This window comes from Aphelocoma coerulescens, chromosome 2, assembly GCF_041296385.1.
Source record: "Aphelocoma coerulescens isolate FSJ_1873_10779 chromosome 2, UR_Acoe_1.0, whole genome shotgun sequence".
In the NCBI taxonomy this organism is placed as follows: domain Eukaryota; kingdom Metazoa; phylum Chordata; class Aves; order Passeriformes; family Corvidae; genus Aphelocoma; species Aphelocoma coerulescens.
The window spans coordinates 58,588,105-58,604,101 of record NC_091015.1 but is presented as its reverse complement, the minus strand read 5'-3'; the positions used below and the strand labels follow the sequence as shown (position 1 = coordinate 58,604,101).

General features: G+C 40.4%; 2 protein-coding genes across 8 annotated transcripts in view; one reads left to right on the top strand and one right to left on the bottom strand.

The window, feature by feature from the left end:
- FBXL2 (F-box and leucine rich repeat protein 2) overlaps positions 1-11,861 on the top strand; it is a 50,725-nt gene extending 38,864 nt beyond the window's left edge. For all 3 annotated transcript variants that reach the window (XM_069007723.1, XM_069007722.1, XM_069007724.1), the window contains 5 exons: positions 3,154-3,214; positions 4,635-4,679; positions 4,971-5,027; positions 8,843-9,055; positions 9,990-11,861. In XM_069007723.1, coding sequence (XP_068863824.1) covers positions 3,154-3,214; positions 4,635-4,679; positions 4,971-5,027; positions 8,843-9,055; positions 9,990-10,097 — 484 coding nt within the window. In that variant the 3' untranslated portion in view covers positions 10,098-11,861. The remainder of the gene's footprint in view (positions 1-3,153; positions 3,215-4,634; positions 4,680-4,970; positions 5,028-8,842; positions 9,056-9,989) is intronic.
- Positions 11,862-12,073: 212 nt separating this feature from the next.
- UBP1 (upstream binding protein 1) overlaps positions 12,074-15,997 on the bottom strand; it is a 51,892-nt gene continuing 47,968 nt past the window's right edge. For all 5 annotated transcript variants that reach the window (XM_069007716.1, XM_069007717.1, XM_069007719.1 and 2 more), the window contains 3 exons: positions 15,287-15,429; positions 14,685-14,736; positions 12,074-13,943 (listed from right to left, as the gene is read on the bottom strand). In XM_069007716.1, the coding sequence (XP_068863817.1) occupies positions 13,906-13,943; positions 14,685-14,736; positions 15,287-15,429 (233 nt within the window). In that variant the 3' untranslated portion in view covers positions 12,074-13,905. The remainder of the gene's footprint in view (positions 13,944-14,684; positions 14,737-15,286; positions 15,430-15,997) is intronic.

Below are 15,997 nucleotides of genomic sequence, written 5' to 3'. Positions count from 1 at the left end.
ACAGGAACATGCAGGAGTCAGAACTTGCTATCCTTAAATCACAGATAGTGGAGGAATGTGTAGTCTGTAAAAATCAGGGGATGCTGCATTCAAATGCCAGTGTACCATATGCTGACACACAGTGTTCCTTTAGCTGAATGAGTGAAAAAGAGCCTTTGTGACTGTAGAAAACCTGTTCTTAAGACAATTCCAGGCTGACAGTCCCCTTTGTGTCACTGTTTGTATTTATTAGGGGCTTAGGAGTCTTCTGACACACTTAGTGTTTTTCCCTAGAAAGCTGTGCTGGTCTTTTGCCACCATTTCTCTCATTTTCTCGATTAACATCTGAGATGGGAAATAAAAGGAGGTCTAAATTGCTGTTAGTTGTGCAGTTCTTTCCAAGGGCAGTACAAGTGCAGCAGGAATTGTTTTAGCTGTGGTAGGTGAACTGTCAGCCCTGTCTGTGCCACGAGGGGGAAGGCGTCTGCCACTCTCCTCCTGTAATGAGGAACAGCATAAGGAAAGAAAATGACCCTCTGCAGTGATTTCTGCTGAGGATTACTGCATGTTGGAAGGACAGAGGATACAGCTGATTGCATCTAGACTTTTGGGATCATGGATGGAAAGTACTTGAAATTATCTTGGAAAAAAATTATCTTGGAAATCAAAGGGAAATGTAATTCCACATTTGTTTTGTACCTTCTGAATATTTCGGTGTTGAGTGTGAAAGAAAACTCTGCTGCCTCTGTTGGACTTGCTGGCTCTGTTAGGAAATTTTGGAGTATTTTCTGTGCTGTGCTACTCTCACTTCAGGATCTATGCTGCTTTCCATGATACTGCTTCATTTCCATGATACTGCTGCATTTCCGTGATACTGCTGCATTTCCGTGATACTTCTGCTTTTCCATGATGCAGCTGTTACCAGTCACAAATATGTCCTCAAACAAAAACTTAGGTCAAGCTTTCAGCAGACCCTTCAGCTGTATTTCTTATCTCACATCAACATAGGGGTGTCTTGTCATCCATCTTTACATTTACTCTTGCAGGTGCTTGGCACCTTCTCTTTTTTTTCTTTATTAGCACTTTTTAATGCTAAAATACCAGTAGGTATTTTGGCAAGGCTTGTCAAGAAAAGCACCTGTGAACCATGAATGTCTTTGTCTGGGTGGGGCTGTGAAAGTTAGGATCATGTTCCTTTTAGCCCCACCAGCTGCTAATTCCACAGAAGTAGGGAGGTGTTGAGTGCAGAGACATTCCAGGTGTGCCCAAAAGGCAGCTGTAGGCAATGAATGCAATTCTGAGTCTGCCTCATAGAAAATTTCTTCATAAGAGTGGAGAATCTGCTTTGGATGTCATTTTGCCTCATTAGCTCCCATGTTAGGTACTTTTCCACAAATCACTGGGCGGGAAATTCATGTCAGCTGTAAGAGGAAAAAAGAAGAGCCCTCTGTATTTAAGCACAGTCACTAAAACAAAAGCAAACATTAGAACTTTGCTCAGTATTTCCATGCTGCCCAGTGCCTTCCCACCTGTTTTTTCATACTGGGGCCTGATTGATGTAGCATGTGTGTATACAGCTCACTCCCCATTCTCATGTCCTGACTGTCTGCACACCAAATTACAGGAAAACCAGAGCTGCTAATCTTCTGGTTTCTTGTTCCTCTGTTCCTATACTATTCTTTTCTACCGGGTATGCAGTAAGTAGCATCCTCACTATTTTGGATGTTGCAGATGTCATTCCCTCTCCACCCCTCTTTAAAGTCAGCCATGTAATGAGATGGGGTTTGTAGCAACTAATCAATGAAAGGAGGTAGAAGAGTAACAAATGAAAGAAGGGGTTTTTTTCTGGTGGTGTTTTTCCCCTTCCTATTTGGTATCATCGGCAATTTTCAGAGTAGCTGAGAGTATTTTATGATAGGCTGCAAAAATGCCCTTGATGGAAGGGCACAGAATTCTTGAACGTGAGTCTGAAGAAAGTCCAGAGGCATTAGAACCATCCATTTGGGAGGAGGTGCCTGTCTAATACTTGGCTTAAGTTTCTCTCATACTTCTGAACATTGTTGAAGACTGAAAGTGGTTTTTCAAGCCTGTGGGGCTGTTCAGCTCTAAACTTGGCTGCCCTCTTGCTTTTTGCTTGGAAGAGGCTGATCCAGCAAAGTCATAGTCAGAGCCCCACATCCTGTACTTTGGTGGGGTTTTAATCTGTTCATGCACCCAGTGTGGCTTTTCCCTTTGCACTTTCTCTCTAGAGAGAGAGTGTTCTAATGACCTCCTAAACCAATGGAAGGATCTGGAGGCCTCTCAATATTGCCACAAAAAGTTCTTTTGTGCCTCTTTCCCTGCCTCCTCCCCACAGCCCCAGCATAGCAGCAGTGTTTGCTGTGGTAAGTTGCACTTAGTTTGTGCTGCTCATCCCATGGCGCTGTGGTTTCGTCTTATTCATCTTGGTACTCACTCCACCTGCAAAGGAAATTGTCCATTAAAAAAAGGACAAAGAAAACAAGACAACAAAACATTAGTGGGATGGAGGCCTGTTGGGCATACTAGTGGTGCTGTTTGGGGCACTTGACCTCTTGGGGAGTTTTTCTGTCAGTATTGCTTCCCAGTTATCTTTCCAAAACGCTGTTTTCTTTAAGGTTGTATTGGTATAGTTTATTGGTTTTACTGTGGGATTGGAGATTTTAAGCTCCTTGCTTTCTGGTAAGTTGCTTCACTGTGCTTCATGCAGAGGCTCTGAGGGGATTTCTAATAAGTACTTTCTCAGTTTTATGGCTTCCCAGCAGCCTTTGTTTAGATAACAGGTTTTAGATGCAGGCTTCATCTGCATTTTCCTTAATTCAGGGTTTATTTTCCCATATCTTGCCTCAGATAACACATGAGAAAACTTGGTCATTATGCTTTTACTGAAACAAGAGGTTAAAATGCCTCTAATTGTGTGTAATTTTTTTCCACTAAATGTTCTGTGACTGTCAGAATCTTCTGATAAACTGGATTAAAAGTCTGCTTTTTAATTTCAAATCACTGTGAAAAATAGGGGTGGCTGTGTATGTGTGTATATATATATTTGTATATACACATTTGCTATTGACAACTTCTAAGTTGCAGAAGACAGATTTGTATCTCAAATACACTTGCTTTTCTCAATGTTTTCTTTAACATTTTAAACTTTTCCAGGATTTTGGAAGCTGCAAGATGTTCACATCTTACAGATGCTGGGTTTACCCTTCTAGCACGGGTAAGGGTCATTTCAGAAGGTTACAGCTCACCCTGTTTCATTGCTGCTGAGCAGCTGTGAGTTGATGTAGTCCTGCTGGGAAGCAATATGAGAAGAGGAAAATTAAAGTAGAAAGAAGCCAGTGGAGGAGGGGACAAAAAAGCTATTTTATGTCTGGATTATACTTAGATCTGCAACTTGATCTAATTTGCAATCTATCATTGAATTTGTCATTTCTTTCCTCTCTTTTTCAGTTTGTTTCAATTGAATTTATTACGCTTAACGTAATTCTAAACTTGTATTATGTATTCTAGCCAAATTTCCCTTATATTGATGACACACGCCCTTGTGATATTTACATCCAAAAAATCAGCATATAATAGATTGTTCTGAAGATAACTTTAAATTACAGAACACTTACATTATACATAATAGACTATAAGCAGTTGTGCCCTGGTTCCTGCTGTAAATAAGAATATTGGTGGTGTCAAATGCTTTGTGTTAGACTTGTGTATTGCTGGTTGGGAAATTCGAACACAAAAATTATACTTTGTAAATGGGATTCATTTATGCTGCTGGTATTCTGTGTGAATGAAAAGGGGTATTTTTGTAGCCACAGCAGTTAAACAGAATGGTTTTCTAACTGTTCAGCACTACAACTTCAGGCTCTTGGTAATCACCTCAACCCTGCTCTTGAGGGCTGCAAGTTAAACTGGTTTTTTCTTGGAAATTCCTGGAAAAAACGGATTGGGAATTGAGCCAAGCTGTGGCACTATGTGGTCTGCTGCAAGGTCACAAGGTTATGTCCTTTCCTTGAAATTAGCCATGATTAGATGTTGAAAGCACTTCTGAAAGCTTGCTGGGGGTCTCTCAGAATGTTGAGAAAATTGCTTGTGTAGGTGTGACATGCAGCTTTCTCCCATCCTTAAAGTAGACCCTATTTTGGTATTTTCAGCATTTATTGGCAAAGCAATTTGGTTTTAAGGCTTCTTTCTAATGTATGACAACGAAGAGAGATGTGCCATGGGCTTAAGTGTATTCCAGATGAGTTTGGTGCAGGCTGATAAACACAGAATTGGCTTTAGTGCATGGGCTGTAAATCCCGTTTGGAGTGAGGGGGGAAGGGAAGCAGGGGTGCTGAGCATTGGTATGTCCTGTGCAAACCTTACAGGGCAAGAGGGAGACATTTCACCTAGTAAGAGAAAGGCTGAAATGTAGACATTTGAGAGGAAGGTGGGGTATTGCTTGTTAATTCATCTATTTTTTTCTTTTAACACTTTTTTTGTCTTTTGATGGTGATCAAATATTTGAAGGGATTTATATCACAGTTTCCCCTTGCAAGCTGTGCTATCCCATATTATTAGCCCTGTGCATGATTTTATGTCTAGATGTTGTTTTATTTCATTTTTTTGTTTATCTGTCCATGTTTTGTTTATTGTAGAATTGCCATGAGCTGGAGAAGATGGACTTGGAAGAGTGTGTTTTGGTGAGATTTAATATGAAAAGGAATATTGAATGCGCAGTGTAAGGATGCAACACATTACCACCTTCATCTAGATGTTCTTTGGTTTTTATAAATAGTGTTGTGTTTATGGTAGGAAATAAAAATAATTATTGGGAAATTCTATACAGGGAAATACTTGGAGAGTAACAGGTGATAGGTTGTTCTCCAGAAATAACAGAACCCTCATCTGGTAGAGAAGGAGATACCTTTTTGGAGGTTGCCTCTTCTGCTGTCTGTTGCTCATGGCTTACGTCTGGTTTCTTTTATTCCCAGATAACTGACAGCACATTGATACAACTTTCCATACACTGTCCTAAGCTGCAAGCACTGGTAAGTGTAACTCCTGGTCTGCAGCCTGTGAAACTCCCCCCAAAGCACACACACAGACTGCTCCTGCAGTACAAACCCAGGCTGTTCAATCTTTGTCTAGAAATCATTCCTGATGTACAGTGATACTGTGCAAAATATGTGCAAGTTTCATAAGTATTCTCAAAGCAGCACATTCCTCCTGAAATATTTACATGCATTGTGTTATTAAAAAAATGTTACCAAATCAGTGAGTAATAACCAGAAATCTTTTATTTTATGGTTAACATCCTTCATATTTGATTCCTTACATATTTGATTCAATTTAAAGCACTTAGATCCTTTATGGATACTCTCAAGTGTTCAGTAATGGTTTTCTTAGGGGGTCTGGCACTTCACATCAAATATTGAATAAACAAAACCACCCAGAGAAGATAAATATAATCACTCTGTAAGCAGTTTTGCATGCAAGTACTTTTTTCCAAGGACTACATTTACATAATAAATTTGGAAGGTTTCCTTGGATTTGACTTTTGAACATAATTGGAGAGGATTGAGTGGGGTACTCTGTTTACTGGATTTCAAAGAACTGCTTTCTAGGGAGTGGTGGCTTAGATCTTTCAGATCATCAAAACCAATTTGAGGTAACATAAATTTGTCTGTTCTTCAGTCAAGATACTTGAAAATTACTGGATTGTTCTTACAGTAGGAGCTCCTGTATTTCAGGCCAGTTGTCCTTTAGTGTAGATTTGTTATAACTACTTAAATCTACGTGAGAGAACAAGTATCTTTATAATCTGTTCTTAGATGGGATTAAAGGAAGGTGTTCTACTTCCTTAATTAAATTGTGTTATGATTAGTGTTACTCACTCAGCGTTACTAAGGTAGCAGCAAGAGGAAAGATGGCTTTTCAAAGGAGCTTGGTCACTATTTTTTATTGTTATTTTTTTATTTTTCCTTATCAACTGTCCAGCTTAATTTCTGAACCATCATTCTTGATGATAAACCAAATGAGTTGTCAGGGAGATGTGGAGCCATTTATATGGCACATGTTTTTGTATTGTAATTCCAGTTGCAACCAGTTCTTGCACGAGATCTTTCTGTCAGTGCTTCAACAGAGATACCACAAAACATCATAATGCCAAAGCATATTTTTTCTGAGCCTGCTCCTGTTTGCTTGCTGGCCTGTGTTTGCCCACAGACAGGGAAGTGTGGTATTGGTAAAATATCACAGCTTTTCTAAGGAAACCAGGAAACTTGATTTCTTTGGTATCTATATATCTATATATATCTATATCTATATCTATCTATCTATATATATATGTATATCTTTAAATATAACCTATGGGTGGGAAGGATACATACTCAGAGATTGTGTGTGAATAGCAATGGCTGAGAACTACAGGAAAAGACATGACAAGACTGGCAGGTGCCAAATACTCTGCATGAACTAATCTTGATGCTTCCAATGTCCTTCCAATGTTCCAATGACCAGTGTCTAATGTCCTTCCATTGTCCAACTCCTGTGCAGCTGTGCTTTAGTGTATTTGCAGTTAGAACAAACATTTTGGAGTTGCAGAGGTCAACTTTGAATTTGCTTTTGTCATGTTTGGAGACTCAGTAGATGCTGGAAATAGGCAAATCTTCCTCAGTATCAGAGTATTCGAGGGCTTTATTGCCTAATGTACTTAAGAAGTAATTTCTGGTTAAAGTATTTAATTGTACATTTAAATTAGTCGAGAAACTGTGAAATACTCATGGTGGTCCTGAAGATGAGAAGGCAAGTGAATTCTTCACATCATGTAAAGTTCTCGTAGTATCTCTTGCCATGCTTGATTTATACACGGCATTAAGTATGTGTTAACAAAAAAAAAAAGAATTTGACCATATCTCTTTGTTCTCAAGATTTCAAGCAATTGTCTTAGTAAAAATCCATATTATTAATGATTTTTAGAAGGCTTATGAAGTCAGAAAAATCCTGTGGTTTAATATGAAGCGAGTATAATTTGGCATATTTGTTCTACAAAGTTCTATGAACTCAGCTGTACATCCTGTATTGTCCTTGCAGCACCAAATACAGCGTCCCAGGAAAGCTGACTTTATAAGCTGCTTACTTCCTGGGGTGGAATACTCCTAATTAGCCAACAGCTTCACAGAACCTCCTGTCCTTCCTTGGAACAGCAGGTCTGTTATGAATGTTGGTTAACCCTGCAGCTGCTGATTGTTCCCAGGCTCTGAGCCAAACCGAGCGCTCAGAGCACGTACATAGAGAAAGGAGGTACAGGAGAGAGCTGATGTGTTTGAAGACTTGAGAGGCTGCCAGAATGGGTGCTAGGAGTTAAAACACTGTTGGTAGGGGCAAGCACTTCATTTCAGTTGTCTTTTGGAGACAGTTTGCACTCATTGTGGTGTTTCTTGGAGTGCCTGCTGGCTGCTCACGCTTGGTGTGTAAAATCGGACCAGCTGAAGCTGAAGGGAAGCTGCCAAGGTAGCTTCCTGTCAGACTCCAGAGGAGGTGCAGACCTGTCTCCCAGCCTTTCTCTGGTTCCCTGTTCATCCTGTAGAGCAAAGGAGAAAAAAGTTGAGGGCAAATTGTTTTAAAGAGCAGGACAGACCCCATGTGTCTGGTAGCAGGCAGGAAATGCTTGTGATGTAGCTGAGGTGAAGTAAGATTGGTAGTCCCCAGGCTGCCCTGTCAGGCTGGAATGAAAAGATGAGTTGTACCCAGAGAGGGGCAAAGTTACATGTTAGAGTCAGGGGATTGGCAGGAGGTCCTTTTGAGCACTATTGTTTGCTTGCTCTGAGTTTAAAAGTGCTTTTGGACTGCTGCAAGTGTTTCTTCATCAGTTGCTGTCTGAAAAAAACAACCTAGGGCAAGGAAATGCTACTTCAGAACCAGGCACTGTTAGACTTAGGTACAAGTAAAGGCAAAACACAGGGCTGAGCATAAAGCGAGGCGCTAGCTCAGAGCCCAGGGCAAGGGGAGTAGAGTTCACAGATGCTGCACATTTCACTGGAGAAGACTTTGAGAGCATTCATTTCAATGGTGACAGAGAGTGGTTTTTCAAGCCACCTCTGAGAAATGTCTGTTTCCTGTTGTTGTCATCATCCATGCTCCTCTAAAAGTCATGAATTCCCTAAAGAAATGAGGGGAGTGCTCTATGTGGTGCCACTGCCCGAGAGGCAGCATCATTTTACATGTTCTTGAAATTCAAGGGAGTAAAAAAATATGCTGAAGAGGAGGAGATTTTTTTGGTTTATTATGCTGACTGTTGCAGAAAAGACTGCTCCTGCAGCTGTGCAAGATGTTTATTGCTCCTTGTCTGTACAGCCCGAGGTGCCAAGTGCTCATGGCTTGTATTTTTTGAAATCATTATTTGGCAAATCAGTCCATTGTGATTGTTCTTTATCTGTGTGGACTTGCACAGGCTTGGTCCTGGTGTATGTATGAGAACATAGCAGCTGTGAAACAGTAACCCCTGAGTAGATACTCATCTATTCCCGTATGTTCTCAATCATCCTTTAAAGTTGTTTCTGGATGTTTGCACTGTGTGGGACAATGGGAAAAGAATTCCCACATTCATAGAGAGCAAAGGGGCCTGAGGAGTTCTGCCAGTGATGTGTTTTGGGACTCAACTTGTTTTGAAGCAAAGTTTAAAAGCAAGTACAGCAGTTTTGTTAAGTAAAGCAGTTTCTTTTTTTACTCTTCTGGATTTCAGCTGTGTATTATTTGTAGTTGTTTAACCACTGGAGTGAAGGAGGTTGAAGAGGACTTCTGATGTCCAGAGGCTCAAGTCACTTAGGACTGAGGGATGTTATTGTTTGCCTCTCTGTTTTAGAGCTTATCTCACTGTGAACTGATCACTGATGATGGGATTCTTCACCTGAGCAACAGCACGTGTGGGCATGAGAGGCTGCAGGTGCTGGAGCTCGATAACTGTCTCCTCATCACAGACGTGACTCTGGAACACCTGGAGAACTGCCACAACCTGGAGAGAATTGAGCTGTACGACTGCCAGCAAGTCACACGAGCTGGAATCAAACGGATCAGAGTATGTGTTTCCTGGCTTGTTCCCATGGAAATGCCAGAGCTGTTGCTTCTGCTTGAGATTGTAGGAGTCCTACGGGTCCCAGGCAAGGAAGGCTGGATAAACAGTCTGACTATCCTTCTGTTAGGTCCCCATGTGTGTTATTTCCCTATACGAACAGCAATAATTTTCAGTTCTGACTCATGACATTTTGCTATTGGAATGATGAGCTCTTATCTTCTGCTTTGGTATAGTGGCATGCTTTATCCTAAATACATGTTATATATATATCCTAAAATACATGTTAATACACAGAGCCAGTAGTCAAACATCTGCATGGATATTTCTGTTGGTGGGCTGTAGGGCCCTCAGGCCCTGGAATCCAGCCCCAAACCTTCTCCCTGCATATCTCACCCATGAGGTCAGGGACCACCTGCATTGCGGGGGCAGCGTTTTAGCCTTGAAGTGAAACTTGTCTGCAGCTTTATATCCCAAGTTTGTGTCCAAACACTTTTGCAGCTGGAAAGCTCATCCCTGATAGTGACTCAAATTGAGGGCAGAAGCACAATTATATTTCATGCTGCTTTCCAGGATGAGAGCAGCAGCGGGAGTATGGGAGACAAGGTACGAACAAGTCATCCTTCAGCAGCCAGGGTCCATCCCTCTTGCCCCTGCAGCAAAATATGTGCCTCTCCTGATGTGGAGCTGTCTGGGCTCATCAGTGCTTTGTTGGGAAACCAGGGGGAGCCCTGTGCAAGTTGGTGTGCCATAGCTGGATGGGTCAAGAGGAATTACATGTGAGAAGACAGCGTGGCTGGTATCCACTCTATAGATGCTTTCTTTACAGCTAACTAACCTTAACGAGAGAGCACTTGTTGGCACAACAGGTGATGTGTGCTGCTTCTCTTTTCAGTTCTGTTCTTCCTCTCCCATTATAATGCAGCCTTTTCACCCACAGGCTCATCTACCTCACGTGAAAGTTCATGCTTACTTTGCTCCAGTAACTCCCCCTCCATCGGTCGGAGGGAGCGGACAGCGCCTCTGCAGATGCTGTATTATCCTTTGACAGTGAGTGCAGCCACACAGAAAATGTTGTTGTTGAAGAATGGGATGGCAAGTCAGCAGAAGGAGTCGGTTTCCTGACAAGTCCTAATGGTGGTGTTTGGTCATCCAGTTTTGTGACAAGAAAAGCGTTTTTTTTTTTCCAGGTAAAAATCTTAACGTAATGTGCAGCTGTGGATTAAGTTGGTGATGCTTTGGTTTGTATTAGTAACTCCTTCCTTCTGTTGGCATGAGAACTGCAGTACTGTGTCAAATGTGTGGGCATTGCAGCGTAGCAGCTACTTGGTGGAAGTTCACGAAACTTGGAAGTTAAATTGCATTTGTCAGCACTACTTGGTGTGAAGTTCTGATGTAACATGGGGCTCGAGGCTGCCACGCCGAAGAACTGAGCCTGCTGTTCTGTAATATACACCACAGATCAAATATCAGGTTTAAGGACAAATCAGCTTTAGCAGATGTTGACCAAAAAATGCAAAGTAACCATAAGCTCTTACAGTGAAACAGCAGCTTGTTCTTTTTCATGATTCAGCTTCATATTTAATTATGTAACAGGACATAATAGGTAATGTCAAAAGGTAAGGTAGTACCTCAAGATACCCATAGGACTAGAAATACTTCTCAAGTTTTTGTACTTGGTTCAGTTGAACTCTGCTGGTACAAAGGTTGCCCGTCACTGACGCACGTTCTGCCCGATGCCATTGGCCTTGACCAGGGGTAAGAAATCCACTGTGGTAGAGCCTGTGCACTCTACTGTACCTGCTGCCACAACCATCCATGGTGCTCTCGGTAACGCCATCCCCGTGTCCTCCGGGACCTCCGCGGGGTGCAAGGAAAGGATGCAGCGCTTCCAGGAAGAGGGGTGTAGCACACATGCTTTTCTACAGATGAATGGAAAACAGGTTCAGCTACAGAAAAAGGATGGAGCAAGGAATTCAGTTCGTCCCACCCATTTTAGCAACAAGCAGATGGGCTCATCAGTCTGTAAGCAGGAGTTGAACCAAACCAAACCTGTGGTTCTCAAATGTAGAAAGCCAAACTCTTCACATTTGATTAAGAAGCTGTCAACTTCTGAATGATAAAAATCTGTGTATTAACTCTTAAGGCCATGCTTTCATCCTTAGTTTTTCAGTGCTAGACGATTAGATAAACTTTTTTATATTAAGCAATTTAATTATCTGAGAGAAACTACTTGACAGTTCAGAAAGCTTTTTTTGTGTAAGTTTGATTGTGTGTGTGTGTTTGAAGAGTTCAGGGCCTGTGTTTACCGAAAATTAAAAAGCAGTTGGAAAAGCTACTACTGCATAGTACTGCCATTTCCCCCCTGCAAATTTTAAACACTTCTAAAAAGGAGTGAGTGTGAACATGAACTTCAATGGCCAGCAACAGCTGGGTTGTGTTGATGACACACAGAGGATGGGGACAGTAAATGAAGATCTCAGCTTTGGGGTTAAATTACAGCTTGGACTACAGTACATGGATTTCTTTAGTACTACAGAGTAAGCCATCCTGGGCTTCTTTTGCACAGTAGTGGAGTGCTGTTACAATCATACTTAGAGTTCCATTGAGACACTGCTGGTGTAATGAGAGTTTTAACCAGATTTTATTCTCAACTGTACCAGGGCAGTCATTAGTACCAATATGTCAAGATGTGTTTTCTAAGAACATAATGAACCTTGTAAGTCTATTGCATTGAAGATGTACAAAAACAAATGGAACCTACTCTGATATAGGACACTTAAATAAACAATCAGCTGATGTCAAACTTGAATTTGTTGGAATTATTTCAAATCTAAGCAAGATTTCTACTAGAAGATCCATGTGAATGCACTGTGTGCAGGATATACTACAGGGCTGGTTTACTTCACTCCCTTGACCTACCATTCTTGCTAGGGCAGGTCTTGCAATTAATCTGAATCTTAACAGTGGACTGTCTCTAATGCAGGTGTGGGAAAAAAAGAAGTAAACAAAAAGAAAAGCACATTTACAAAATTATTGAAAAACATTTATTATACTTAAATTGAAATGTGTACATCTTATTAAAAAACAAAAGCCATTTGCTGGTGCCATAATTTAATTCCAATTTCAAGTGAGCTGGACAAACTACTGTACAACTTTCAATATTCTTTAAAATTAAGTATTTGGATACTTTCCAATCAAGGATTTTTCCACTTTTATAAAACATTTGGATTTGAATATGGTGTGAGCTAAAAAGACACAAGTGTCAGTTGAGGGAAATACTAGGACCAAACAATACCCAAAGATGAACAACTTATAGGCAGAAATGTTTAAGTACATAAAATTTTACTTTCAGTGCAGAAAAAAACAACAGGAAAAAAAGTAGGTTTGATGAATTTAAATTTTCAAAATGCTACAGCTTTCAGAAGCTTTTCTGATAAGCACTTGAGCCAGTTATGAAAGGGGAAATGAAAAAAATCAAAATTGCTTTTTTACATGCTGTAGTATTGGTTTAAATGGAACACCGCAGCATAAAAAGCAAACTATTCCCAAGCTTTTAATCCAGAGATCAAGGTGAAGCTTTCCAAAGGCACAGGATGACAGCTCTGAAACTGCCACCTAATACCTTTGGAAATACTCCCCTTTTAAGTACCTAACCAATTGAAACTTAATGTTACCCTAGGAAATGCTGTGCCATGACTCTGCAAGACACATCCAAAATACCGAGAAAGCACACTGCCTGTTTCAGAGAAAAGTAAGTATTTGGTCATATGGAAGAGGCACTGTAACAGGTGCACAGTATGGATGGATGGGGGGTGCAGGAAGGTCAACAGAAAAGGTAAGAAGAGATTTGTCCAGAATAGGAACTCCAGCAGGGCATTCACCTGCTGGCAAGGAGACTTACAGGGTGTGTATTTAGTGTTTCTCAAGCAATTTATTCGATGCTGCTGAAAGCTATGACAGCCCTGTGGTGCCAGTGGGTCATCTTCCCTCATCAGCATAATTCCACTGAAAACCCCACTCCTCACTGCCAGTATTTTTAAACCCACAATTTTACAAGCAAAGAGTTAAACTGCAGCAGTGCTCCGCAGAGAACCTAGGAAACTAAACATAAAGGATGCATAGGCAATTTTTTCCATTAAATTCATTAAAGCAAAACACAATTACTTGGTACCCCATAGGATTTATATTAATCCCTCCAGTAAGGTACTATTGATAATGCAGTTTGCTGCATGCATATATTGCATCTGTCTAGGGCTTCTTAAGAGCCCTGTTCTGGCATTTACACTTCTTACATACACTCTTATACACAATTTACACGGGAAGCTGTTTTGACAGCTTTACTCTCAAAGACCTGACAACCTGATCACTATCACCTTAACTACTCATCTCCACACAGATTAGCATGTGCTCTGCTAACATCAAAAAATAAAACCAGCATAAGGTACAAGCACGTAATAGACAAACTGGCACAGAAAGGTAAATGCCCCAAAATAAGTTTACATTCATCTCCAACTGGATACAGATAATAGAAAAGCAGCACTGCTCCACTTCTATAATCTGTATCTACTGGCCATAGTTTGCCTTATTTCAGTGAAGGGCAAGCACCTTTGCTTACATTGTCTTCCATGCCTGTACAGAAGCTGTCATGGCATTATACCTCTCATGAGGACACTTAGCTATGGCAGTGATAAGAAAGTTCACCTATCAAACAGCTCATTAGAAAGGTCATTTTGTGTTTTCAATATGAAACATCTTATACAGTGAAGTTAGATCCTAAGGTTTTGGACGATCTTCATAATCTTTAGGCAGGACTTCATTCTGCATTGGAGTATCAGTCTAGCAAGTGTGTGATGTCACTTCAGAATTATATGGAAGCCTTCTCCATTTTCAGCTGAAAAAAAGAAGGAAATGTCAGTCTGTCTTTCTTGACCAGAATCACAGAAATACAAGCCAATGCACCAAAACACCCAAGGATAGACTTAGTTTTGAAAATAAACTCATCCACAACAAAAACAGCTTTTAGAAGTTTCCTACTTGTGCTAAACAAAAATGTTATGATTAATGATTTGTAACTGGATCTTCAAAGTTGGGACAGTTTCTGTAGGTAAAGTTTGCACAGAGTTAAAACTTGTCCACTGATTAGAGCCAATGCTGGCACCTTGTACCAGAAATAAATTGGACTTTAAAGAAGAGTGGGATTCAACAACAGCCTACTGAAGATGACCACTGACCAGCAGAGAAAGAACAGAATGTTATGCTCAGTTCTGCTGACTCTCAGGATGCAGCTCAGATGCAGTGTCTGAACTTCAGAAGTGCTACACTGCCAGGATTTTGAATTTTTTTTTTTAACCTATTTTGAAACTTCACCATTCTCAACAATTATTAGCAGTGTCACTGTCCAGTGATGGCTGACTGAATTTTGTGTAAGGTTTGCTACTGAATCCTGCACCAGTTCTGAACTGAAAGCTTGGAGAAGAGCCTGAGATGCTACACAAAGGCTGAAATCTGCTAGGAGAGAAAGAACTCTGGGATATTTTCTGCCACTGTGTAAGCAGATCTTTTATTATTTTTAAAGAAGGCTCCTTGCTGGAGTAAGCAATTAAATTTTAAACTGTCAGAAAAGTCAACGTACCTTTTATTGTGGTGAATAAGAAACAACTCTCATCTTGAAAGTTTTGAACCATCTACAAAAAAAAAGTTTCAAAACCCTCTGGAGTATGACCAATGCAAAACACAAAACAGTAACAACCTCAACAACCCTGATATTAAACACAGCCTTTTGTGAGCAATTGTGTATTTTTGGTTTTGTTCAGCAAGTGACAGGCATATACTAAATTAAAAACCATTACTATCAAAGTACTGCTTTTTACTCTTGTGACCACCAGTTGGGAGCCTATTAATACTGGCTGTGTTTTTGGAACTCTGTGGAGCAGACACTCAAATAAGTAGAGTTCAACAGTGTTTAAATGCCCCCTGCCTTTGGGGGTGCAGCATCTCAGAGTTATATAAACCTGCTGCTTCTGTCTTCTCATGGTTTCAGTTTAGTCAGGCAGAGGAAGAGTCATATTTAAAGAATTCTTCTGCTCATTTTATTGTAAAGGAAAAAAACTTAAATGCCAGAAAATACTAGGGTTGCATTATCAAACAGAAAAAACAGTAATAAATAAGCAAACATAAGAAAACCCTCCACTCCAAGTCATAAATAAAATGCCAAGAAAATAAAATTTCAATTACCTGATCACTAACAAGAATGTGGATGCCTGTGGGACCCTGTCTGTAAACTTGGTTGATCTGATGCAAAGGAATATTAAATGCCAAAGCAAGCTTGCGTGTGACTTCTGAGGCTGCCATCTCCTCTAAGTAGATTGCATGATAAACTACAAGAAAAAATAATTTATGTAAGCATGGTACTAGCGGGTAACAATACCTATATGAACAAATCTGAATTTGCTTATGCTCCAGGCTTTCAAAAATTTTTAAAAGCTAAAACGTTTAGTTTACTCTCTCCTTGTTCTCACTAAAAGCATGAACTGCCCTGACTTTTCTTTCAAGGAAAAGTCATAAACACAGCTCTGACAAGGGGGAGGCTTCTATATGCTCTGAGGCTGAAGGCAACTTCCACATTTTTTCCTGTATCCTGCACAAAAAGGCACAGTCATGTCAAACAGACTTAAAAATGGATCTTTAGAGAGTCACCTAAAGATGGTTTTGGAAGTAATCTTGTGTAGTCTTAAAAGAATCAGGTCATACTTACATCCCACTTAGATGCCTACGTTGTTGCTTTAAATGCAGATGTAGATTTTGGATTTTTTGGTAAATAAAGCCTTTTGCAACTGTCTGAATAAACTTTCTACAGATCACCTCAGAGCTGAATGCAACACAGCAAACAGAACAGTAAGACAAAGCAGCTGTTCAGTTTGGTGCTGTACTTAACAGTTCTATAGC